This window comes from Carettochelys insculpta, chromosome 2 (genome assembly GCF_033958435.1).
Source record: "Carettochelys insculpta isolate YL-2023 chromosome 2, ASM3395843v1, whole genome shotgun sequence".
NCBI classification, from domain to species: domain Eukaryota; kingdom Metazoa; phylum Chordata; order Testudines; family Carettochelyidae; genus Carettochelys; species Carettochelys insculpta.
The window spans coordinates 253,740,166-253,766,015 of record NC_134138.1 but is presented as its reverse complement, the minus strand read 5'-3'; the positions used below and the strand labels follow the sequence as shown (position 1 = coordinate 253,766,015).

The window sequence follows — 25,850 nt, the reverse complement described above, 5'->3', positions numbered from 1 at the left end:
CTTGAAATTTAAACTCAAAAATAAAACATGAGAGTATTCACACGCACTTCAAAAATGTTAGTTGTGTGCAAATATGACAAACTAATCTAATTAACACCCAAGAACAAGGAATATATGATGTCCTCAAATTATTGTAGAGTTTCTAGCTCCTGACTATAAACAATCCCACAGCTGTGGAAAGTAAACACCAAAAACAAAGCATAGCTACCAACCCAACTGCTTGTTTTAACATCCTGAGGAGCTGCCAAAACTAACAGGGGAATAAAGACTGAGAATGCAATTGATGGCTCCCTTTCACTGATAATATGTTCTATCAATGATTCATTGTTACATTCTAATCTAGTATTTCCCTTTAATATATCAGACATAGAAGTCACCATTTAAAAAAGTGAACTGGTTGTTTCACAATTTCTCATCAGAAATTTTATAAGACAATTGTGGTTCAGACGACACCCAACATGTTAAAAAAAAAAACTCATCAGATTGCAGCTATACTGTGTGTGTCCCTTAGTGGAATTTCATATGGTAGGCAACAAAGCAGCTAAAAAAGTTGCGGAAAAGATTTTTTTTCTCAGATGAAGATGAAAGCTGTATATTGCACACTACATTTTGTTTTGGCAATATAGGATTTAACTGTTGGAGATGGTTGCATTAGAATTTTCTAGATTTAACAGCTTAACCATATCTGAAATTACAACTTTAAAAAAAAAAGATGTTAAAAGATACTAAATATTTCACATAACGCATACGCACCCCCACGCACAGGGGGTGGGAGAGAATGAAAAAAAATTTGATTTGACTGAAAAAAATCATGAAGCTATGAGTTAAGACAAAAAACGCATCCCAGATTCTGTCTGCACAAACACCACATGGAACACCATTAGACTTCAGTAGACTGACCTATGGGCATCTGAAAGCATAGCCCTACTTGTTGCCCTTAATTAGAGGGTCTGAATCAAAATATCACTCCACAGAGAAGAAAAACACCCACTGTTTGGAAACCTATGGAGTAATTTGAGGACAGGGTGTGCATTTCCCAACTTTGATGGATTAAGTCAGATGCCTAAAAATTTTAACTTAAGATGGTGTGTGGTATGTTTTTAAGTAACATATTGGATCAGACAGCAATCAGCGTATCTGGAATAGAAGGGGTATGTGGACGTAAGTAGCTTTCCATCATCCTTCCATCCAGCTAAACCTGGAGTTCTTCAGGAGTCAATCCAGCCCTTTCAAAAGTACCATAAGGGCTATTCTTACTTACACTGGTAAACAGCAGCCCCAAAGGAGTCACTCCTCCAGCAGGTACTACCAGAATGAACATTGTTCTGGCCCTCCCCTTCCTGTTCCTGACACACTCCCTCTCCATCCACTCTGAAATATCCCCTACAATAGGGAGCCAATGCTGTGCCCTCTCCTTTAAACTAGGGCCAATATCAAGTAATGCAATGAGACAGCTTTAAGTGACTTTGGAACAAGCCCCAACGACCTCGCTCAGTTAAGAAGAACAGGACAAGATGGGGCTTTTGTGCCGCCCCTCTGTCCTCTACTTTATTATTTTTAATAAAAATTTTAAAAAAAGAGCAATGAAACATACGGCAATATACCAGAGGGGAGGAAAAAAAAACACACAGCTCAGGAGACATTGTACAACTCATAGGTAAATGCCTTTTTATAGCAATTAAAACATGACAGTGACTGCTAATGCTATAGATGAGTCTGAATGTGTTCATCTCTTACGTAAGTATCTTTGCAGCATAAATCATTATTTAAACCTTATATCAAAATGTGGGTATAGAAAGATAAAGATACTACAGATGACTTCAACCTGAACAGGATTGATAAGAGCCATCTTTTTTGGGGGAAAAAACAAAAACAAAAAAACCCAACATCATCTACTCTCACATTTTTCCTCCACTGTACAGAGCAAAGAACAAAACTCTAACAGGAAAAAAATTTCTAGTGAAAGTAGAGCATAAACAAGCTGTGCTGAGAAGCCAACAGAAGATAAGCCAGAGGTACACTCCTTAGACAAAGCTTACTGCTGTGCAATGCCTCCCTACATTGTGTGTGGAAGCCAAATCTGGAGGTACTTTTTTCATCTCAAAAGAAGCAGGAAGTTCTGGAAATCTTAGGAAAAACATCATGGCTAAGCAAATATGCATCTTAACTTTTGAGTGCTCATTCAAAGTAAACCAGCCAATCAGACTGCTTCACTCATCACTAGTTAAACTGAAATTCATCACTACATTCTTGTGGGAATGTGTGCAGTGTGGATTAAAAAATCAACTACTTTGCAGCTTGGTCTCTGCAGTGCTTGCTTAGTGGCTGTTCAGAAATAATAAAAATGCATGTTTAAAATCAAAGAATTGAACACCACCCACCATTTAATTGTATACTTGAGGTTTGGTTGACTGACTGTGCTGTCATCCAGGAAAATAGTGGAGCAGGAACTGTATTTCCTTCTCAGTTGCCCATGCGGATGCTAGAAAATAACATGCAAAAGAACAATGGCCATTATGTAACAAAAATCTTTTCCTGAGGAGGTATCACAATTAAGGGGAGAAAGTGAGCGAGAGAGAGAGAGATATCACTCTTTCAAAGATGATCACGTCCTGAACACATTCAGAAATGTCAAAATCATCTCATTTCCACCCAATGGTTCTTTCTTAAAAGCATGAGAAGCCACAAGTGATCTAAACACCTACCAGAGAATTCATTCTGTGACCTCACCTGCCTCCACAAATACTTTCAGCATCCACATTTAGAAAGCAAACACGAGCAAGTTCTCCACTCTGGACCTTATTCCAAAAGGATCAAGGAGCATGAGCATCCGTGGAAAGGAGATGATACAGGGGATTTATAAATGGACGTGATACAGATAATGTGGAAGAGCTTGATGGGAGAAAAAAAGAATAAAAAACACTGAAGATTATACAATGGGCAAAAAGGAGAAAGTCAAGGGGAATACACCTGGGAGACCAGAAGGCTTAGAGCAAAAACACCCCAAACCACAAAATATTTAAACTTGTGAGGAGAAAATAAGATTCCTCTGAAGAAAAACTCAGACACTAGAAGTCATATTTGTTTTAATTATGTTCTAACTTTTATTTACAAAAAATACAAAATTTGCTTTCTGCAAAACTTCTGCCACCATCTGAGCAGCATTTGAACTTGGTGGAGAGCAATGGCCAGAGGGAGCCAGTCCGAAACTGAGTGATAGGCACCAGACCAAAGAGAGAATTTCTTAAGCAAGGGCCTTTCCATTAGCTACTTAAGAGTAGCTAACACTTTGCCTCCCTAAAGAAAAAATTTAACTGTCTCAGCAGCTCTCAGTTAATGACTTTTCAAGGGTGATGACTAAGTGGATGAGATTTGGGTCAGCAATTAACAGAGACAAATGAAACTATGCCAATTTGTACCAGCTGAGGATCTGGACCATGGTATCCTGACTTGCTGTACTCCTCTTCCTATTTAGTCCATGCAACGCGTCTTGTATCTGTAAATGCACATCCAGGACTCCATTATGGCAATCTAATCCTAAAATGAAGGCCTTCTCCCATTAAATTATGGACCTCCTTTGGTAACATGCACTAGCTCAACTCCAGTGATAGAAACTGCATGTGTATCTGTTCCTGTTCTTTCCCTATGGTTGGGCAAAGGTACTAGAAGATGCTTGCCACTTGGAAAACAGATCAGGTTTTTATGATGCTCTCCTAGGGAAGTTTGTTCAAATGATTCCAAAACTTTCCCACCCACTCTGTCAAGGGCCCTGACTTCAAAAATCAACTTTCAGGTCACCAACATTTTCATGGAGATTTCAGAAAGGGTGCAAAATATGGTACAAAAGCAGAAAATTAGCTGCAAGCTTACCACCTTTCCAAAATACCCAGGGGTCCAGAAATACTTGGGGATTCATTTGGTTTTATCCAAGCTATTAGCACATGGAATGCAAGAAGTAAAAGAGTGAAGGCACTCAGTGATAATACTGTAAAATATATTATTTGGCATTACAGGAAGCGGAAGAACGACTAAGCTTCACGTGACTTACAACCTGTTTCCTATCATCTTCTATTTCATATTTCTATATTAAGCTCACCAATGCATTTCACATTCATGATGCTCATGGTCTGACAGGAATAAAACCAGAGCATCTCAGATTCATTAGCAGTGGTTCTTAATTTGACAGCTGAACAAAATGGACAAATGCAGACAGAAGAGTATCTCTGCCCCCTACCTCCCGCACTGCAAAAGAAAAGGCTTTGAAAAACATAATACTTTTTAAATATCAAAGAACATTTTTGTTATAAAATTAAAGATAAATAGGACTGGATTCACTACATATAAATCAACAGACTTTTCTACTGCAATAAACAACAGAGAGCAACGTCATACCACCCTCACTGCTTTACACTTACACTAGTAAACACTATTTATAATTTAAGCACTAAACCAAAGCCCTAGCATGGCACTACTGAGCACTGCATTTCTGAAAGTACCATCGTTCAGCCCGAAATGGACAAGGGACCTACAAGACAGCGACAATGGACCTGTAAGACAGAGCAACATGTCCAATTCCATGTCTGCAGTGCCATCTGACACCCCTTCTATGGCAGAGAATGGATTCATTGTCCTTCCCTGCGCTCTCTGTGGAAACATACATTTGCTTCCACATCCCATTGTCATGACCTAGGTAAGAGGTTAGTGGAAGGAACCTTGCCAATAAACTAAGAGCTTATAAACTAAGAGCAGTTTGGAATTTTTTGATTGAACTGTTTTTACTAGAAAATGCTGCTTCATTGAAAGCATCACTTTAAGTGAGACTGTTTCTATTAAACTGTCAGGAAAAGTTTGCAATGTTTGAAGAAAAACCACAAAGGGGGAGAGATAGAGACCCTTACCCAAGAATAGCCAATACCTTTCTAGTCAAGGCGCTCACCAGGGATGTGAGAAATTTACATCTAAGTCAACAACTAACTCAGGCAGAGCTAGAGGCTGAACCACACATCCCATGTAAGTAGCCCAGGCCATTGACTGTTCCTGGGTGAGTCAGCATCACTCTCTCTCAAACATCAAAAAGTCTCAATTCTGTGCAGATGGACAGCAGGACATTTTTCAAAATCTGAAGTTTTAACAAGACACGAAAATGAGATATGGAACTGAAAGGGCATTATCGAGTGTCTTAGGATTTGTCTAATATATGTAGACACGCCATAAAAAGTGCTAAGGCAAAGGAGTTCACTGAAACCCAAACAGAGGGCAACAGTCCAAGAAACAAGCAATGATCCCTAACATACAGCTAATCAATATTGTGGCAAATTGCATTCAGTTGAATGGGGCAAATCTGCTTCTGAAAGCAGTATTGTTGGAACTGTATCTCATGTGGTTCCAAATAGTACTATCACATTTGTTGATATGCCATGGAGGTGGGATGAACTGCAGAGGAGAAAGGCGGCTGGCAACTCTATTGTAGCACATTGTCTTCTTTGGAGAGACCACACAAGTCACAAGATAGCAACGGGATGGAGCATGTGTAGTTTGTGGTACAGGAGTTGAGAGAAAGGGTTTTCACTCCATCTCAGGTCAGAAAGTCATATTACGTCAGCAAGGCCTTGCAATTTTCCACTCAGAATTGTAAAGGAATAAGAATTTTCTCCCACATAATTCAAGCCTTTGTGGTCCTTGTCCTTAGAAGCACCTTGGATTTCGATATTTCATGTACTGACAACACAAGGCATGTTGGGTGGGCATCGCTATATTCAAATGCAGATTGAGGGACCTAACACCATTTCTCTCCTTGTTTTGCAGTTGGTATTGTGCTTGCCACAAGGACCTATCTGGATTGAGCTTCCCTTCTTTTGTGAGGAAAATGCATCTGGCCCAGTGAGGGATTAACACCACACCAAAAACCTTAGAGATTCTCAGACTGAAGTTTCAATCCTTAGAGTCCCAGCAATTCTCATAAGGACCCTTTAAAATGACATGAAATCATCTAGTGTAGGTATTAGTGCCAAAGACACTGCCTTATTCAGTGACAAAGATAACAGATCCTTTGATATTGATACAGGATGTTGCTCTTACTCTGTCCCAAGGTCTCGATCTTCCAGGCAACCTAGCTGGTATAGGAAGTCTGGACAGAGAAACAGATAGGGAAGACACCTCTTCCTCAGGTCCTAGAGGCTCATGTGGCAAGGTTCCAGTAGGCTCAATAGGTCCATGACATATACTGCAAGAGTAAGGCTGTGCTGTTTGGGATCAGCCAGTCCAACGCCATTTCCGCTGCACAGATGGCTGAGCCCAGAAGCACTGGCAGACTTTTCAGTGATGTTGACTACAGATTTCAGAGTGTTCTTTCTCAAAGATGGCAAGAATGTATGTCCTGGTGACTAAGAGGAGGAACAAACCACTATGGTGGGTGTTGCCAAGACAAACACTTTTCCAGGACTGGAATCAGTATCAGCAGGTGTCTTGGTACAGATGACATCCCTAGCTTTCCCAGGGGCCCAGGCTGCAATGCCAGAGCTCAGATCAGGACTAAAGAAGACTGTCTGTGCCTCAGTCTGTTGCTTACCACCAGCCCTGGGGATGGAGGTGGGCTTCACTTCAAGACCTTTGGTAGCCTGTCCTCCTAAGAGGAGTAGAACTCTGGTATCTGCCTCCGTGCTTTGGAGCAGCTCCCCTCAGGGCTGCACTTCAGTGCTGCCATCAGCTCCAGTTCCAAAGGTGTTTGTGAGGCCAGCATGGTCTGCTTCAATTGTGGGACTACTGCTACACATAGCACTGGAGGCAGCTGGCCTGTCTAGTGCCTGGACACTGCAGCTTGTCTCCTCAGGATCCAGAAACACTTTCACAGATTGCTCCAAAAGGTGAAGCTTCAGCTAATGCATCTCATGACTCACATTTGCCTGTGGAGAATGAAGAGTGAAGTGAGCAGCACCTGGACATGCAGCAAGCAGCACCTTGGCATGCAGCTATCTCCCAAGCAGAAAAGGCATCTGCTGTGTCCATCTTTCAATGGAATTAGCCCATTGTGGGATTGGTAGGGCTTGAGGCCTGCAGGTTTCTAATTTGCCATGTTGAGAAGCAGTGTGCAGGGAAGTATGCACTGTAATAGTGTATAACATTCCCCCTTGAGGGGCAGTATCATTTATGGAAGTTGTATGTCAAGTCAGCACTATCCGTGATTTGAGCCCTACAAATTCACATATATATCTGCTTTAAATATGTAGGTATCTGCATCTGCAGAGGTGGGTATCTGGTGCTCATTTTTGCAGATATGGATGTGGGTACTGATACAATTTTTACATCTAGAATCCTGCAAATATGTGGCTATTCACTTTATAGCCACAGGTCCTGGCATCAATGGATATGAATATCGATAGACCATATTTGGCAGATGTGGACACCAATTCCGTATCCATGCAGGTATCTACCAGTGATGCTTGTCTAGAGCAAGGGTGAGCAAACTTTTTACATGGGGCCCCACTCTTTGCCCTGGCACTTAGCAGGAACTACCCCCCACACCCCAATCTGTCTGTTATCCACACTAACTGAAATTTCAATTATGTTCATATGAAAAAAAACACAACTTTTGGCATGTGTAAGAAAATAAGCATGTAGACTATAAAAGAGTTTGTAATCTTCTGAATGTATATATTTCTATTTGTGTGTACATATCACTCCAGGAATTGAGGTTAGACACATACAACTGTTTATATATCCAGATGTGCTAATGAAAACCATTAATACTACTCTAGGAACTTCATGGTCCCAACTCGTGACAATTACCTTTGAATAATCTTGTGCTTACTGTAAGCCTGGACTACCGTTCATCCTGCCAAGACAGGTGATCAGATCACCTGATGCTGGAACCTGTTTTGGATGTGGTACTTTTCCGTGGGAACATGAAAAGGTTGAAATGGAACACGATGGTTTCTCCCCTTCAGAAAGATCATTACATAAGCAAGAAATCAGACAACAGGTGAGTTAACAGAAATCCTCTGCTTACCACCGAAGTGAGTTCTGGAAATATTTAAACACCGAACGGGGGGAAGGATTGGGCCCAAACTAGGAGGCTGTCCAGTCTGCTAGAGCTACTGTTAGGGTAAGAAATTACACATAAAAAGATTCTTAGGAGTATTAACCTTAGCTGGCTTGATTTGTCTTTTACTGCTTAATAACTTAGTTTGATATGTTTGTCTTCACTCGCAACTACAGCTCTGAAGAAGTGCGTCTGCACCACCAAAGCTCATCACCTAATCAATTGTTTTGTTAGCCTTTAAAGTGCTATATGACTGCTGTTTTGTGTTGCTAGAACAAAGACTAACACGGCTACCTCTCTGTTACTTTATATCTTCTTATACCCAATAAAATCAATTTTGTTCATTATTAAACCCGCTATAAATAATTTTTACCAGGGTGGAAGGGAGTTGTGCCTACATCTCGTTTACTGCTAAAGTGGGGAACATCTTATGAGCTCACCTCATATAAATTTTATGCATAGTGAGACGGATTTATTTGGGGATCTGGTCCCACAGGGGCTGTGGACCTGGATACTGCGTCACATGCCTTTGACTGAGCCTGCCCACAGCTGAGCTGCTCTCAGTGTCTGTGTTGCTTTGCTGTGGGCTGTTACCCCAACTCTGTGCCTTGCTGGGGGAGAAAAGAACTTCTGACTTAGCAGAACAGGGTGGCTGGGCACCCCAGAAGGCAAGGAGGTGACAATTTTTTCCTTTCATGTGCAGAATAAGTGTTATGTGCACTGAGACATGTGCAAACATGAACGACCAGTAGAAACATATGATGCTGGCTGTGGGTGCTCTGCTAATCATCTGGGCAGCATTTGAGTTTCTCCTCAGTGGCCACCCAATTGCTCAGCTTACAGGGAACACTGGTAGGCAGGCTCAGTGGTATGATCAGTCCATCAAGTGACAGTCTTAAGTGGATCTCTGTGACTGAACCTATCACAGGGATAGCAGTTGAAATCTCAACTGGGGGGTGGCCAGCTCCTCCCTCTCTATAATAAAATACCATAGATTTCCAGAAATGGAAACTTAGTGCCTACAGCTAAGGAATGGGTAAAATTGCTCCTAAGACCCATTTCACAGGTTTGAGATGTGCTTCTGAAGGATCTATACAAAGTTCTTAGGGTACAGAGGAGTTACACTCTTTCCTCCAGAGAAGCTCAGGGTCACCAGCATTTTCCTGATTTAGTTATAGGCCATCACAGGAAATAAAACAGTGCATATTCCACAGGATTTATGAGGAAGAGGCATACAGAAGGGGAGAAATCAGACTTGTTAATTAAGTAGCTACATATTTATACATCAGGCATTGAGAGACTAGAATTCAAAGTACTTTCATTTCATTCTGGAGTTCTTTGAGCTGGTAAAATCAGCTGTTTTCCGTAAGACATCTGTAACTCTATGGGAACACTGCTGCTTTGTTTGATAGCATATTCCATCCTGCTATTCTCATAACTTCCAATCCAATAAAAAGGTATTGCACTTCACCAGCCCCGTCTGTTTTTCAGAAAATGCTTGAATTACTTGATCTGCTCAAATCTTAAACATAAGGACTACATCAACACTATCGCCATCTGGCAACACAAGTTACCATCAGAAAAGATCATCTGGCAGAACTTCTGTCGGCAGATCACATCCACACATGAGCAGTAAAAGCAATCCGCTCTGTCAACAGAATGGCCAGACTGCCCAGCGGCTCTCTTGACAAAGCAGCCAACCGGAAGTTCAGCAAACGGTGCTGTCTGGTGAACTGGAAGCCCAGTCTGTCAACACACAGCCCCCCTGAGTGTCCGCACAGCTTTTTGAGGAGTAAAGGGACTAAAGGGAGTAAAATTTTGTGGAGTAAAGAGATTTCGAAGTTGCCCTGGCACTTCGAAGTACTGGCGGATGAGCCACAGCTAGACACATGCCAGTACTTCGAAGTTTAAAACTTCGAAGTTGCAGTGGGGAGGAATTTGCTTAATGAAGTGCTGGGTATGCATCGCAGCACTTCATTAGTAAACTCCCAACATCCTAATTACCATCCTTCCTTCGAAGGAAAGTGATAGGGTAGACAAGCCCAAGATATCTTACCAAAACTAGAACAGCTGTAAAACCAGCACTCACTGAGTAAAGATAAAAAACACAAGTTCTGCAGAGAGAACAACAAGAAGTTTTGTGGCACCTTATAGACTAACAGATATTTTGGAGCATAAGCTTTCATGGGCAAAGACCTGCTTCATGCATCTGATGAAGCAGGTCTTTGCCTACGAAAGCTTATGCTCCAAAATATCTGTTAGTCTATAAGGTGCCACAAGACTTCTTGTTTTTCTCGAAGCTACAGACTAACACAGCTACCTCTCTGATACTTGTCACCACGCAAGTTCTGCAGAGTTTGTTCCACAGATGCTGCTGTCAAGAGAAGACAAGATAAAATTTAAACTGCCTTAAGCTTAGTATGTGCAAAAAGGGTGAATCCCAAAAAGGCTTGATTTAAAAATAACTAAAGACATTGGATTGTGTTTTGTTTTTGGAGGCTTTTATACCCAAGGCACTGGCAAGTTAGTTTTGTCGTTAGCTCCAGGGAAGTAGAGGCTGGTGACATCTGCAACCTCTCTAGGCAACTTACTCCAATGTTTAACCATCCTGACAGTTAGGAAGTTTTTCCTAATGTTCAACCTAAACCTCCCTTGATGCAATTTAGTCATTTGATCAAAGGACAAGAAACAAGAAGTTAAGGAGAACAATTTTTCACCCACTTCCTTGTACAGTAAACCCTTAAAATGTGCAATTGCAAGTTAAGCACAACTCAAAATCATGCTCCTCCCCCCGACCCATATGGTCCCAGTTCAGCCCCCCCACCGGCCCAACAGCCCCACTTACCACCCGCACATGGCTCTGACTCACTGCCCCAGTTCAAACCCTCCCAAAGCCCAGCTCACTACCCAAGCACAGCTCCGGCACAACCTCCCGCCCACCCTCCAGGTTCAGTGCCCCCCACACATGGCTCCAGCTCAAACACCCCTGCCCATGCACAGCTCCGGCTCACCCCCCGCACCCGCCTCTGGCTCACCCCCCATCACACACAGCCCCAGTTCAAACCACCCCATCCCCCTGGCCGAGCTCATCACCTGAGCATGGCTCTGGCTCACCACCCCCATGTGTGGCTCTAGTTCAACCTCCCCCCTCCCCACCCTGGCTCAACTCCAACCCCCTGCCCCAGCTGCAGCTCTAACTCACCCCAGGCTTAATGCCCTCGGCCCTCCCTCTAACTGCCCCAATCCACTGACAGGACTTCCCTTTCAAAAGGATCTCCAGGTGTTCCTACCGAGTCCCCAGCTGCAGAAAGTGCATTCCACAGGGAAGAAATACCCCACCACAACTTACGCAAAACTGCAGTTAAGCTCGAGTGTGGGGAAACAATCCTCACGTAAATCAAGACACTACTCTAACACCCTTTTAGTTCGTAGACTGCTGCTATCACATCTCCTCTTTTCCAAATTAAACAAAAATGTTTTCAGTCAACCCTTGTAGGTCATGTTTTCTACAAACTTTAATCGTTTTTGTTTCTCTTCTCTGGACCCTCTCCAATTTCTCTACATCTTTCTTGAAATGTGGTTGGTGCCTAGAACTGGATACAATACTCCAACTGAAGCTCAATCAGCTCAGAGTTTAGAGTGGAAGAATTACTTTGTGTGTCTTGCTCACAATACTCCTGTTAATGTATTCCAAAATCATGTTTGCTTTTTTTCACAACAGCATTGCAGTGTTGACTCATATTTAGCTTATGGCAGTACTCATATTTAGCCTTCTGCAGTACTCCCTCCTGGACAGTCATTTCCCATTTTGTAAGAGTGCAACTGATTGTTCCTTCTTAAGTGTAGAACTTTGCATTAAACTTCATCATATTTACTGCAGAGCAGTTCTCCAGATCGTTTTGAATCATGACCCTACGCTCCAAAGCACTTGCAACCCTTCCCAGCTTGGTATGATCTGCAAACTTTATAAGCGTACTCACTACCCCATTATCTAAGTCATTGATGAAGATAATGAACAGAACCAGTCCCAAAACTGACCTCTGCGGAACCCCATTTGTTATGGCCTTCCAGCATGGCTATGAACCATTAACAACAACTCTCTGAGAATGGGTATCCAGTCATTTATGCAGCCACCTTATAGTGGCCGCATTTAGGTTGCATTTCTCTGAGTTATTGATAAGGTCACGCAACACTGCATGAAATGCTTTACTAAAGTCAAAATATACCCCATGTGTACTGCTGCAATTAATACTCAGTAACTTCATTAAGGACTATTTTTTGTGGTATTCTCTCACCTTGAAAAACAGTGAATGAAACAAAACTGACTGCTACCTTCTAGTATTTCACCCTTTAAAAAAGTTTTCCATTTCATATCAGAATAACAGCTGGTCTCCTTTTTGGTAGGGCAAGTGAATGAGAACGTCTGCAGCTTGCACGGGAAAGGAGGAGACAGCAGATTAGCAATATTTACCAGAGAAAAAAGTGTGGGAGCCACTCAGTAACTCTTCCAACAAGTATTGATCTTCCCTTCACACAAGTAACACTAAATCAAAATATCTTAAGGAGACCGGCACATATTTGAACTGGCAACAAAGTCATTATTGGCCTCGGATAGTCCATATAATAAATCACCATAATACTTCAGATTTACATTCTGCTTTTCATCCCAAAAGGATCAAAATGCTTTACAAACTATGCCCTCCATTCACATGCCTGACCTGAAGCACAAGTACCTCAGTAAAGCAGAGCCCGCAAGGTGATCCACACATAAGGGCCCTTATAACAACACAGAGGACCAGTGAAGTTAGAGGGCCTTCACACGGGTGCAAGAGGCTGTGTATCATTGTAGGGTCAGGGTACAGGAAATGAGGCATTTCTAGAATGGACAGTGGCAGCCAGTGTACTACCATGTAGAGATGAAATGTGGCTCAGGACACGAATGGACACTGATCCAACTTGACATAAAACAAAAGTCTCCTTGCTCCCAAAACAGCTACTGCAAAAATAAAATACAGGTTCCTGTTTGCCTTCCTTCTGAAGGCAGAGAGAGGGATGTAAATTTCTTTGTCAGCCAAGAGGAAATGCCACAATCTTTTTTGTCCTCTAGAGTAGCTTGACAAAGGACAAGTGTACATTAAGACACTGCACCAGTGCAACTACAACAGTGGAGCTATGCTGCTGTAGTGCTTTAATTAAAATGTTCTCTAATGATGGGAGAGAGTTCTGTCAGCACAGTTAATCCACCTCCCAGAAAAGCAATAGTTTAGCTAGTGCTATCTATACTGGGGATGACGCTGATATAACTACATCATTCAGTGATGCGGCTTTCTTTGTACCTTGTGGAATGTAGTTATAGTGATACAGCTCTGCAATACAGACCAGACCTAAATCCCTGAGAAAACCGAAATAGATAGATTAAAAGCAAAGTATTAAAGGCCTAACAAAAACCTTATCACTTCAGTCTGAAAGGAAAATGGAATCTGCTACAAAAATTAGATTAAAAATTGGCTGGAAGAAAACATGAACACCTGACAAAAGGTGCCTTAGCTCCTTAGTTAAATGCTGATTTTGATAATTCCCACTAAAGTGAGTATTGTAATGGTAAATGGGTTTCAGCACTACTCTAAAATCTATCATCTTAGTCTCTCTTTGAAGAAGGGTCACAGGACAAAGTGCTATGCTGGATCAATCATCCCTATATGTTAATTCTTCAAACAAAAACCACTTAGCTAGATCCTTGAATGTAGAATTGAAACTTTTCAGGTTGACTATCAGAGAGTTCAGTAAATCAGAACAATTCTAGGCCACCTTGCTTGTGATTAGGTAAAAGAGAAGTGATTTACACCTAGCAAAATTACTCTACAAAAGCATACTAGCCACTATGTTGGTAAAGTACATTTGAAGTGAAGAGACCAACAGGAAACTAAATCCCACGAACCAAAATTGGCCACTTGATAATACTGTCAATTAAGTGACAGAAAGCTACTCAGGAAACAGTGAGAGTTTGCTACATATGGTAGCAAAAAGGAGCTATAACTAACCACACAGCTCCTGAACTGCTATAACTTTTTGTGTAAAAACCTACACATTTTCTTATACAGAACTAAAACTGCATGGGGAAACACATTTTCCAAGATAAGTCTTTTTCACTTCCGGTTACTTGCTATACCCTGAACTCAGAACATGTCTACTGCTTACCAGATCAAACCATTCAAATATAGTATAGAGAATACCAATTTTTCATTCAAATACAGTACAGAGAACAACATTTTCCTAAGTACTAATCTTCCTGGTTATAGATCACAAAAGGAGAATAAGTAATCTGAGAAAGCTTAAAACCAAGTAATGATCTTGGGGAGGAAAAAATAAACAAGAAAAGTTTTTTTTCCTCTGTATTGTGGCAAGCAGTTTTTGAACAAGGGAGGCAACACAACCACCCACAGTTTGTGTCCTCTTGTCTGTTTCCCTGTACCAAGCCACATTTTCAAATGTGATCATCTATTTTGGGTGCTCAGCTTTAGAAATCTGAAGCCTGATTTTTTTAGGCAGAGCTGAACACCCTCAGCTATCACTTACTTCAACTGAATCTGAGGTTGTTCAGTACCCTTGAAACATCAAGCTGTAAGTTATAAAGTTCGGCACTCTTCAACTTAAGAATCCCCAAAATCAGATGCCACTTTTGAACACTTAGGTCATTTGGCCCTTATGTTCTTCAGCAGATGCAGCATGGCTAATTTCTACAAATTGATTACCAGTCTATATGGATAGAAACTCATGGGTTTTTTACAGTAAGAAACAGCTGTCAAGAAAAATGTGTTAGTTTTAGAATGTATGAGAGAGATTTGGTTAATATACATTGAAGCAGAAAGAGAAGTTACTCACCGTAGTAACGATGGTTCTTCGAGATGTGTCCCCATGGGTGCTCCACAATAGGTGTCAGGCCCGCCCCGGTGCCGCAGATCAGATCTTTCCAGCAGTTCTGCCGGACCGCATATGCACCGGCATGCGCCGCTCCCCTGCGCGCTCCCAGCCACGTGCGCGATCCGGTCCACGCCAGTTCCTTGACCAACCGCCTCGGATGCTCCTGAAAAACACCAAACAGATCTGAAGCGGGGAGGATGGGCGGGTGGTGGAGCACCCACGGGGACACATCTCGAAGAACCATCGTTACTACGGTGAGTAACTTCTCTTTCTTCCTCAAGTGTCCCCGTGGGTGCTCCACGAGAGATGACTACCCAGCAGTAACCCAAGAAAGGAGGTGGGTAATCAATTCATGTGCAGCTTGCCCCCGAAAGGACCGCTGTCGAGAGGCGGATATCCTCCTGGAATACCCGATGTAGGGCATAATGCTTGGCGAAGGTGTCATAGGATGACCAGGTCGCCGCTCTGCAGATGTCTTTTAGCCCGATGCCCTTGAAAAAGGCTGTTGATGCCGCCACCGCCCGGGTGGAATGAGCCCTAGGCGGGGCCAGTAAAGGAGCCTTTCGAAGTTCGTAGCACATCTTTATGCAGGACACAATGTGCTTCGAGATTCTCTGTGAAGAGAGACCCTCTCCTTTTGATCTGGGAGCGAGAGAGACTAAGAGTCTGTCCGTTTTCCGGAAGGACTTAGTTCTGTCTATGTAGAAGGCCAATGCCCTCCCCACGTCCAGGAAGTGCAGGCGTGCCTCCTTGTTGGAGCTATGAGGCTTCAGGTAAAACGAGGGTAAAACTATAGGTTCGTTAAGATGGAACTCTGAAGAAACTTTCAGAACAAAGGCTGGGTGCAGCCGTAAGGTTACCACCTCCTTAGAGAATACCGTGCAGGGCGGCGTTGCCATAACTGCTGCGAGCTCACTGACCCTGCGAGCTGACGTGATTGCAAGAAGGAAGGTTGTCTTTATCGTAAGGAGATGGAGGGAAACCGTGGCTAAGGGTTCAAAGGGTGGTCCGTTAGCGCGCTGAGCACCAGGTCCAAGCTCCACGATGGTGGAAGTGGTTTCCAAGGGGGGTACAGGTTTACCAGCCCCTTCAGAAACTAACAATAGGATGGGCAAACACCGTGGGCCCTTCCTCTTCATGCCGAAAAGCTGATATAGCAGCGAGATGGACCTTCAACGAGGAGAGGGAGAGCCCGCCTCTCTTGAGGTCCAGTAAGTATTCTAGTATGACAGGTATAGGCACTTCAAGGGGAGCTAACTGCTTGGTGGAACACCATGCAGTGAATCGAGTCCATTTCTGTTTGTAGGTCTTCCTGGTGGAGATCCTTCGGCTACTTTCCAGGACTTGTACTCCCTCCGTACATGTACTTTCTAGGGAGCTGAGCCATGGATTAACCATGCTTGTAGGCGCAGGCCTCAGGGGTGTGGATGCACTATGGACCCCTGGGCCTGCATGAGCAGGTCCAGCGCTACCGGAAGGGGAAGTGGTGGACGATCCAACATGCAGAGAAGCAAGGGGAACCATTGCTGTCAATCCCATGTTGGGACCACTAGGATCATGCGGGCTCTCTCCCTCCTGGCTTTCTGCAGGACCTTGTGGATGAGCACTGTGGGGGTGGGGGGGGGGAGAAACGCATAAAGCAGTGGGCCCTTCCACGAAATCACGAACGCGTCCCCCAGGGGCCCCCACCCCAGTCCTGCCCTGGAGCAGTATTGGGGGCACTTCTTGTTGTGTTGAGTGGCAAACAGGTCTATCTGGGGAAAACCCCATGCGTGAAAAATCGGTCGTAGCAGATCGGGACGGATCTGCCACTTGTGCGTGAGTGCGAAACGCCTGCTCAGCTGGTCTGCCTTCACGTTGTGAGCGCCTGGTAAGTACGAGGCTTTCAACATTATATCGTTGGCAATACACCAGTTCCACAGCCGGACTGCTTCTGCACATAAGGCACGGGATCGAGCTCCGCCTTGTCGATTTATATAAAACATGGTGGAGATATTGTCTGTATTGATCCCGACTACCTTGCCTTGTATGTGGTCTTGAAAGTGTTTGCAGGCATTGAACACCGCTCTGAGCTCCAGTATATTTATATGTAGTGACTGTTCCGTAGGAGACCACAGTCCTTGCGTCACCTTTTCGCCAATATGTGCTCCCCACCCTATGTGGGAGGCGTCGGTGGTGAGAAAAAGAGAGATTTGTGGTTGGTGGAACGGTACCCCTGTTAGCATGTTCTTGGGGTTTACCCACCATTGTAGGGATCTGTGCACCTCTGTCGTGGGCGACACCACCCTGCAGACGGTATAGGATGCCGCCTTGTAAACGCTCGCCAGCCAATGTTGTAGGTTGCGCATATGCAATCTGGCGTTCTTTACCACGAACGTTCCTGCTGCCATGTGGCTGAGCAGCTGCAAGCACGTTAAAACCGGCACCGTGGGGCTGTATGTAATGACTTGTACCAGGGAACCGATGGCGCAAAAGCAAGCGTCGGGTAGATAAACGCTTGCTGTGACAGAATTTATGCGTGCCCCTATGAACTCTATGTCCTGTGTGGGGTCGATCTTTGACTTCGCAAGGTTGATGACCAGGCCCAGTGAAGAAAACGTGTTTGCTGTTACGCGTATCATGTGTAGTACCTCCGCCTTCGAGGCCCCTTTCAGTAGGCAGTCGTCCAGATATGGGAATATAAATACCCCGTCTGTGCAGGTAGGCTGACACCACTGCCAGGGTCTTGGTAAAGACTCTGGGGGCCGAGGAGAGGCCGAACGGCAGAACCTTGTATTGGAAATGGTTCTTTGCCGACCATAAACCAGAGAAAATGTCTGTGAGCCAGGTGGATTGTTATATGAAAATATGCATCTTGGAAGTCGAGGGCTGCAAACCAATCTCCATCGTCCAGTGCCGTGAGTATAGAGGCGATTGTGATCATCCGAAAGCGTTGTTTGCGCAAGTACCGGTTGAGGCCTCGAAGATCTAAGATGGGCCTCCAGCCTCCTGTTTTCTTCTCTGTGAGGAAGTATCGTGAATAAAACCCTTTCCCCTGAAGTCGCTCCGGCACTCTTTCGACCGCCCCTATAAGCATCAGGTGGTCCACCTCGTGCTTGAGTTTCGCCTTGTGGGAGGCATCCCTGAGATGAGGCCTGGGCGGAGGTCTTGGCGGTGGGAGCGACTGAAAGGGGATCACGTAACCCGTGGCTATGATCTCTAGTACCCACTTGTCTGTGGTGATCTTTTGCCATTGTGAGTGGAACGGTCGGAGGCAATGATGGAATATTAATTGTGGATGACATTGTGCGATGGTAGTAACAGTGCAGCTCTCGACCTGTCCATCAAACTTGTTGCCTTTGGGCCTGCCCCGAGGATGCACGGCCTTGCTGGGAACGTCGCCTAGGAGTTCTATACTGTTGTTGCTGTTGATGCCGCCCTTGGTTGTAGCCCCATTGGTACTGAGCACGCTGAGGTTGGTACGGGTATCGCCGTTGTTGAGGGTAATACTTTTTCTTTCTGTATAGAGGGGTATAAATACCCAGGGTTCTGAGTGTGGCTCTTGAGCCTTTACCGGAATGAAGGACCGAATCAGTTGACTCTGCAAACAACTTCTGCATGTCGAAAGGGAGATCGACAATTTTTGCCTGCACATCCCTCGGGATACCCGATGTCTGGAGCCAGGATTCCCCGCGCATGACCACTGCCGTAGCCGTTGAGCGTGCCGCCGTGTCCGCTACGTCCAGGGCGATCTGGACTCCCGTCCTCGAAGCTGCATAGCCCTCTTGCACAATGGCCTTCAGCACCGGCTTCTTATCTTCTGGAAGTGAATCCATGAGAGTAGTAAGCCTGGAGTAATTGTCGAAATTGTGGTTCGCTAGATGTGCTGCATAATTAGCCATTCTCAGCAGCAGGGTGGAGAAGGAGTATACCTTTCTGCCAAATAGCTCTAGCTTCTTGGCATCTCTATCCGTTCCCCCCGCTTTGTACTGGAAAGTCTTCTATCTCTGCTAAGACGATTCTACCCCCAGAGGATTTGGTTGTGGGTGACTAAACAGGAACTCCATGCCCTTTGCCGGGACGAAGTATTTCTTATCCACCCTCTTGTTTATAGGTGGAGCGGAAGCCGGGGTCTGCCATATGGTAGTAGCAGACTCCATGATTGCTTCGTCGAGCGGGATAGCGATTTTGGATGAGGCCGGAGGCCTCAGGTTTTTGAGGAGCTTGTGGTGCTTCTCCTGCACCTCTGCTGTTTGGATGTCTTGCGTGAAAGCCACCCTTTTAAACAGCTCCTGAAACTGTTTGAGGTCATCTGGGGGGGCAACATCCCCAGGGGCCGTAGCCTCGTCAGGGGAGGACAAGGAGGAACCACTAGGGTAGACCTCCCTTGAACTCCCAGGGTCCTGCTGCCGGTGGTACACCCTCTCACTAGAGGCTTGCGAGGGAAAATCTCGGGGTTCCAAAATCAGCTCCCCTTGAGAGAGCTGTGTTTCCGTCCCCGTCCGTGAGTGCCCACGGGGGTACTGGGCGGTCGAAGGGGACCTGCCCCTGGGTGTATGCCTGTGGTGTCTATGCCCAGCGTGATAAGGATGACCGTGGCAGCACGGGCACGGTTCCTGGGATGGAGACCTGGACCACTCTCCAGGTGCATACCCCCGATGTCTGGGGGAGCGAGATCGTCTGGATGATTGAGACAATGGTGAAACTGGTTTGTGGTAGTACTCCAGACGGTCAAATCCCAGAAAAGGTGAGGGTGGCCCGAGCCATGGTGACGCTGGTTGGAGGAACGGAGAAGGCGGCTCTGGGTAGGCTGGGGGAGACCCATGTCTCCTGGCTGGTGTATGCAGCATAAGGGAAGGACTTGTTGAGAGCAGCCCTGCAGCCCTGTCCAGAGAAGGGCTGTGGTGCCGGGTTTTCACTGCTGCCTTTCCCCTCCCCTGCGGGGTTGGCTCCGCCCCTCCCCGTGCCGGGGATCTCAGACACGCTGTCGGCACCGCGCTCGGCACGCTCATCTGCGGTGCCACGCAGGTGGTCTCCTCCGGTGCCCGCAGGCTACGTGCCTGTTGGTCCTGCACCGTTGGTGCTGCGGGGGTCTCCACCGCTTGCAGCGGTGCCGCCAGTTCCGGCGCTTGCCTGGCTGACGCTCTGAATGCGCGGGCCAGCTGCTTAGTAATCGGAGGCTCAGCCTCTGCCACGTGTGCTGCTGAGCTGCCGCTTGCTTGTGACTGAGGCTGGGGGCTGTGTGCTACTGCCATCCCGCTCGCTGTGACCGCCGGCAGGGATCGGGCTGGAGAGAGCTTCTTCCGTTTCTGCACCGAGGGGGTGAGGGACACCGCCTTCCTTTTATGGAGTCCTGTGGGTCCCTCTGGTTGAGGCCTCTCCGGCACGTCTGGCTGGAGAGCCTTATCAAACAGCAGCACTTTCAGCCGCATTTGTCTATCCTTTCTAGCTCTGGCCGTGAGCTTTGCACAGAAGGAGCATTTCTGGGTGACGTGTGATTCCCCCAGGCACCTAATACATTGACTGTGCCCATCAGAGGCCAGCATAGCTTTGCGGCACGACTTGCACTTCTTGAATCCTGAAGACGACATTGCGGTGAGTCTTTGAGCTGTTAATAGGGTACTTAGCACCTTCTCTGCGCCTGTTCCCCTCTCACGGACTCCAGACTGCCGCAGCAGGAGGCCTACTGGCCTTCACGTCCCTGGGTTGCCTCCGCTCCTCCTTCTCGTTACTAAGACTATATATATATATATTATTTTTGCAATAAAGAAACAAACAATTTAAGTAAGAACTCTGAAAGAAAACTCTAAATACGCTGACTGTGGCCACAGCCTGAGCAGATTCCGTCTGCAGCCAATGGCGGTTAAGAAGGAACTGGCAGGGACCGGATCGCGCACGTGGCTGGGAGCGCGCAGGGGAGTGGCGCGCGCCGGCGCATGCGCGCTCCCGCAGAAACTGCTGGAAAGATCCGATCTGCGGCACCGGGGCGAGCCCGACACCTATCGTGGAGCACCCACGGGGACACTCGAGGAAGAATAATATTTATGTTAGGGAGGATTACCTTAAGCACTAATGAAATAATACTACTGAGCGCTTTTTCCTTCCCTCCGTAAAGGAGCTGTTTTATCCCTGTGGATAGTCTTGTCATTCCACAACTTCTGTCATCTACTTAACTCTTAGGACCTGTCTACACTATGCAGTGGATTGATGCTTCTGCAATTGATCCACAGCCTGGTGAATTATCATGTGTGCCCTAGATGTGACACCTAAATCTCCGAGCTTGCTCCTGCTGACACCGGTAGTGCACCAAGACAAGAAGAGCAGCCCCCACAAACCTTACCAAACACATACGTCACAGCAATTATGTCGACTTCAGCTATGCTACTTGTGTAGCCGACATAGATGAACAGCACTGGTAAGCACAGACAAGGCCTAATTCAAAGTAAAGTCTGGAAATCAGCCCACATAACATTTAAAAATCAGCAGGACAGTAACACAAAATATACGGGATAGCTCTTTTTTAGAAACATCCATGTCAGTTCTGTTGTGATTTTAACCCTTTAAAGTCTAGCAGTAAGCAATCTCTGTACATTTATACTGTGCACATACTACTAATGACTTGTCAACATGCAGTTGCTTCTCTAGCCAGAAATGATATTTCACACAAGGAAAGCATTTGGATGGTGTATGATGGTTATCTGAAATACTTAATTTCCATACATCTGGAGTTGATAAATTGATTTCATTTAACCTAGCCTGAAATAGATATGGTCAAGTTGTAGGAATTTTATTTGACATTTTGCGTGCCGTCCTCAAGAAAGGAAAACAAGGACCTGTATATTACCATAAAACAATAAATATCACATCTTTCAGTCTCTACTGCTGTGACTGGCTGCTGAGTCCCACACAAGTTGGATGTTTTTTCCATGCACCACACTCTTATACCTATCACAAAACCCCACTGAAGCACACCATAAACGTTAAAAAGATCAGTTTTAAGTCCTTTTAGAAAATGAATACCACATACTCTTCAAAGTTCTTTAATTCTTATTCTTTGGAATACAAAATAGCAAACAAACAATACATGTACACAACACACTTACAACAGCCTAGATGGGTGGGGTGGAAAGAGGATTTCTCTCTAAGCCTCAGCAAGGTTCTATAGTCACAACAGGGGCTGAACTTTTCCGTTGCTCTTCTAAGCATAAACTTCAACTGCAGTTGGGATGCGTGGTGGCAGCTTATTCAAATATATCCAGGTTAAAGATAACTTGCTCGACTAAGAGTAGCAGCGAAGCCGCAGTACGAATGGCAAGAACATAGAACTAAAGACTGTCTTCTTCACTTTCATAAGAGGAATTCCCCACCAGCTGGGATGGGCCCATTATTCTGTTTTAGCCCTTTTTGCAGATTGTAAACGGATCAAGGTAAGAGTAGAAAAATCCCATCCATAATGAGCAATGCAGTGGCAAAGTCAGATGACAGCTAGCTGTGCTGCATCTGGACAATAAAGAACTCAGAAGATGAAAAAAAGTGCCCACTTGGCAGTTTTCTAGCACGCATTGGTAAATTCACAAGAATCCAGTACTTGGAATTGTTACAAAATGACTTTCAAAGGTAGTTTTAATCCAAACTATTCTTATATGCAGGTAAACAATAGAAACTAGTATTTTAGGAGAGGAATATTTGTTGGTACCTAGTGTTGTTAAATCTCACAATTTTAGTCACAAGTCTTGCCGTAGGCCGTTTTTCTTAAAGCCTTGGCTCTTATGATTACATAAGAAAGTCAGATGTTTTTCAAGTAAGTTGTTGACCTTATTGTGACACAGACAAGCTTGGAAGTGTGACTCAAGTGCACAATCAAGGCACAGAAACTAGAAGGCATATAAAAAGACCCTCTCTATTCTGTGTTATTTACATATCTCATAATTTACTGAAACATGACTCATGATTTTTGAATATTTGAGGCTGGCAGTTTTGCTGATTACACTCATGAAAATCCCTGATCCAGAAGTATGGCTGGTCAATGCTTAGGGAATACAAAGCGTGACTCTGTACCTAAACACAGCCCACTTGAGTTTTGCTCTTCATGTCAATGAAAACAGCCGCACCATGAATTTATTTAAAAAGAACAGAAATAAGAAAACGGTAAAGGATAAAGATTAAGACACCTAACCATTCCAACATTTACCATGGTCTGCTATGCATTCTATCAGTTTGGATATAACAGCTTTGTCATAAAGAATGGTGACATTCTACAAACTCTCCAAATAATACCAACTTACACACTGCAAGCAGGTTTTTTAAGTAACACATTTTTGTGCAAAAATGCAGTCTGAAGTAATATGGTAACCCACTAACACAGTAAGGCTGTCTGTCCCTTCTAATGCCTATTCCACAGATACAAGTTTGTGTGAACGCTACTAATTCTGAGCGAAAGACTCTGGTCCTTGAGCTCAAAACAGTAAAAACCCATGCTTGTATATACTCAAGAGTAACATTACACTCAATGTCACATAAGGAATTTACTTACAAGGACTTAGTACTGCATAATACAGACAACAATGTAGAAAGCTGCAGAGGGAGACATTGTCACTTACGTGGTTTATATAGAGACTCTTGCGTTTTTCTCTCACTGCAAAAACATAAAATGTAATAGAAATATTATAAGGCTGTATTGGTCTCAGTTAAGCTCGTTACACAATTCAGCAAGCAAAAGAGGAGAGAATGTATGTGTAACATCACTGAGCTACATTCATTATCTGACCACAGGTAGCACAGCTCACATACCTGCTCACTTTACTAAGACGGCATGCATTAGAATTCTGCTTCCTAAAATGACTTGGTGCAACTCAGCAGCCATTACTCACATTGTGCAGTTGGTTGAAAAATCTACAGGACTCATCTGGGTAAATCCTAGTCAACATGAGTAATAGCTACATAATTAGGTCCACTGTTAGAAAAAATGCTTACAAAGGAGCAAATTAAAATACACCTGGTTTTATGTATTGTTTTCCCTGTTGTGAGTACTTTTCTTATTAACTCCTCCCTCCAACAACCTGCAGAGCTCTGCTCAACAACTGTGATAACACTTCATGTAAGATGCCACCTGGAAGCCAGGAATGGATTAATGCCCTAGGCAATTAAAGGCACTGAGGTGTGCATGGCCCCGCTCTTTTTCTCTCTCTTGCAGCACGCCCCTCCACCATGGTATCTGAGTGACAACTAGCATTGATCATATGAGAACCTTTCCCCAACACTGTCTCTCCCTGGAAGGAATACCATGAATATTTTTAAAAACTTTTTACAAATTTTGATTCTATGCCTGCATATACTTACACAAACACACACACAATTATTTTGGGTGTTCACACGTACTCTCTCACTTTTGCTTCACACATGAGATTACCCACTTAGAAAACTTCTAACATTTGCTTTTCATCCAACAAGTCTAGGACAGATTATCCCAGCAGTTTGGAACACTCAGTTTGCCAGCTGTATTGGACTGTGCAGGTCACAAAACATGGGAGAGGGGTATTCTCACTGGCTAATAATCAGCTAAGCTGTTTGACCTCCTGCTGAAATGCTGCTCTGTTCTGAAGCTTCAATCAGAATTTTATTCCACCAGCTAAATAATGAATCTAAAAATATCTACCATCATTTAGTTACTGAACATCTGGTCAAAATGTTTCTCTATTGCAAAACACAACATAAATGAGGTAAATGATTTTTACAACCTGCAGGCAAACACTTTACCAAGCCAAGATGTAATTTCATAATGGCACAATTTATTTGGGACTTGATCAAAACTTGAATTTACACTTAAATATGCAGTAACATAGCTTGGTTCACGACATTCAAATTACATGTTTTGGCATGCAACAAAATTAATGATAAAACACAACTATGACCTCAGTGTTAGGTTTGAACTGATTACAACCCACCCCATTCACACTAGAAATAAGGACAGCCGGTATTGGAGATAGCGAAGTTACTTTTGTCAGCTTTCCGTCACCAAAGTGTCCTTGTACAGAGCGAATTTTTCACGGGCTGCCTAAGGACACTCTGCACTGCATACATGATACAAAGTTTCCTTGGGAAAACCGAACAACTGGACACCATTTTAATTAACAGTTACCTGTAACCCAGACTCTTAGATACAAATCAGTTATGTGGCTTCAAGATTATTGGTTTAAAATGACGTTAAGCTGGACTTAGACTCACAGTTTATACGTTGGGACTCTTAACACCCTGTTCCTTTGTCTATTATTTCCCGCCCCCTGCTTGAACTTTCACAAAACTATCATCCTGGGTGGATTTTGTCAGGCCGACTAACAGATGGGAAAGCTGCCCAAATTTCTTAATTGTTAAAACTGCATCTTTTGTACAGCAGGATGAATTAATTAGCCAGAATTAAAATGGAGGAGATTTTTTTTTATTATTATTGTGCTCTTAGCACTCCTTTGTGCAATGTGCACAGGCAGTTTTAATGGCAGACTTCAACAGGATAAAAGGTAATATCCCCAGGTTAATAATTACACATCAATCAAAGCCTCATGTTTTGAAGAGTTCTTAAATAATTTAGTACAGGAATAAAGCTACATTCTCTTTTGTTAGATAAACAAGGGAATTTACTGGTTCTGATCTGATGGCTGGTCCACATAAACAGAGCACACACTGTTTTATTCCTGTTCCTTCCACAAACTGGGGTTTCCTTTGAAGCTAATTACTGCACCAGTGCTGTTGAATTCAGCCAAGTAAGTAAGGGCTTAACATAGGTGGTGGAAGGAGACCAATTTTAACTAACGAAAAGGGGGATTTTCAAAACACCAGAGTGCAGTCAATCAAGTATTGCCTAACTATTAAAGGAGGGGAAATTACTTTATTGCAGAGGCTGGCTTTATAAATCCTT

At 44.2% G+C, this 25,850-nt stretch overlaps 1 protein-coding gene across 2 annotated transcripts in view; it reads right to left on the bottom strand.

Moving 5' to 3' along the window:
- CCNY (cyclin Y) overlaps nucleotides 1–25,850 on the bottom strand; it is a 197,351-nt gene that overhangs the window by 48,028 nt on the left and 123,473 nt on the right. For both annotated transcript variants that reach the window (XM_074985006.1, XM_074985007.1), the window contains exons 3-4: nucleotides 23,539–23,573; nucleotides 2,382–2,482 (exon numbers count right to left, since the gene is read on the bottom strand). In XM_074985006.1, the coding sequence (XP_074841107.1) occupies nucleotides 2,382–2,482; nucleotides 23,539–23,573 (136 nt within the window). The remainder of the gene's footprint in view (nucleotides 1–2,381; nucleotides 2,483–23,538; nucleotides 23,574–25,850) is intronic.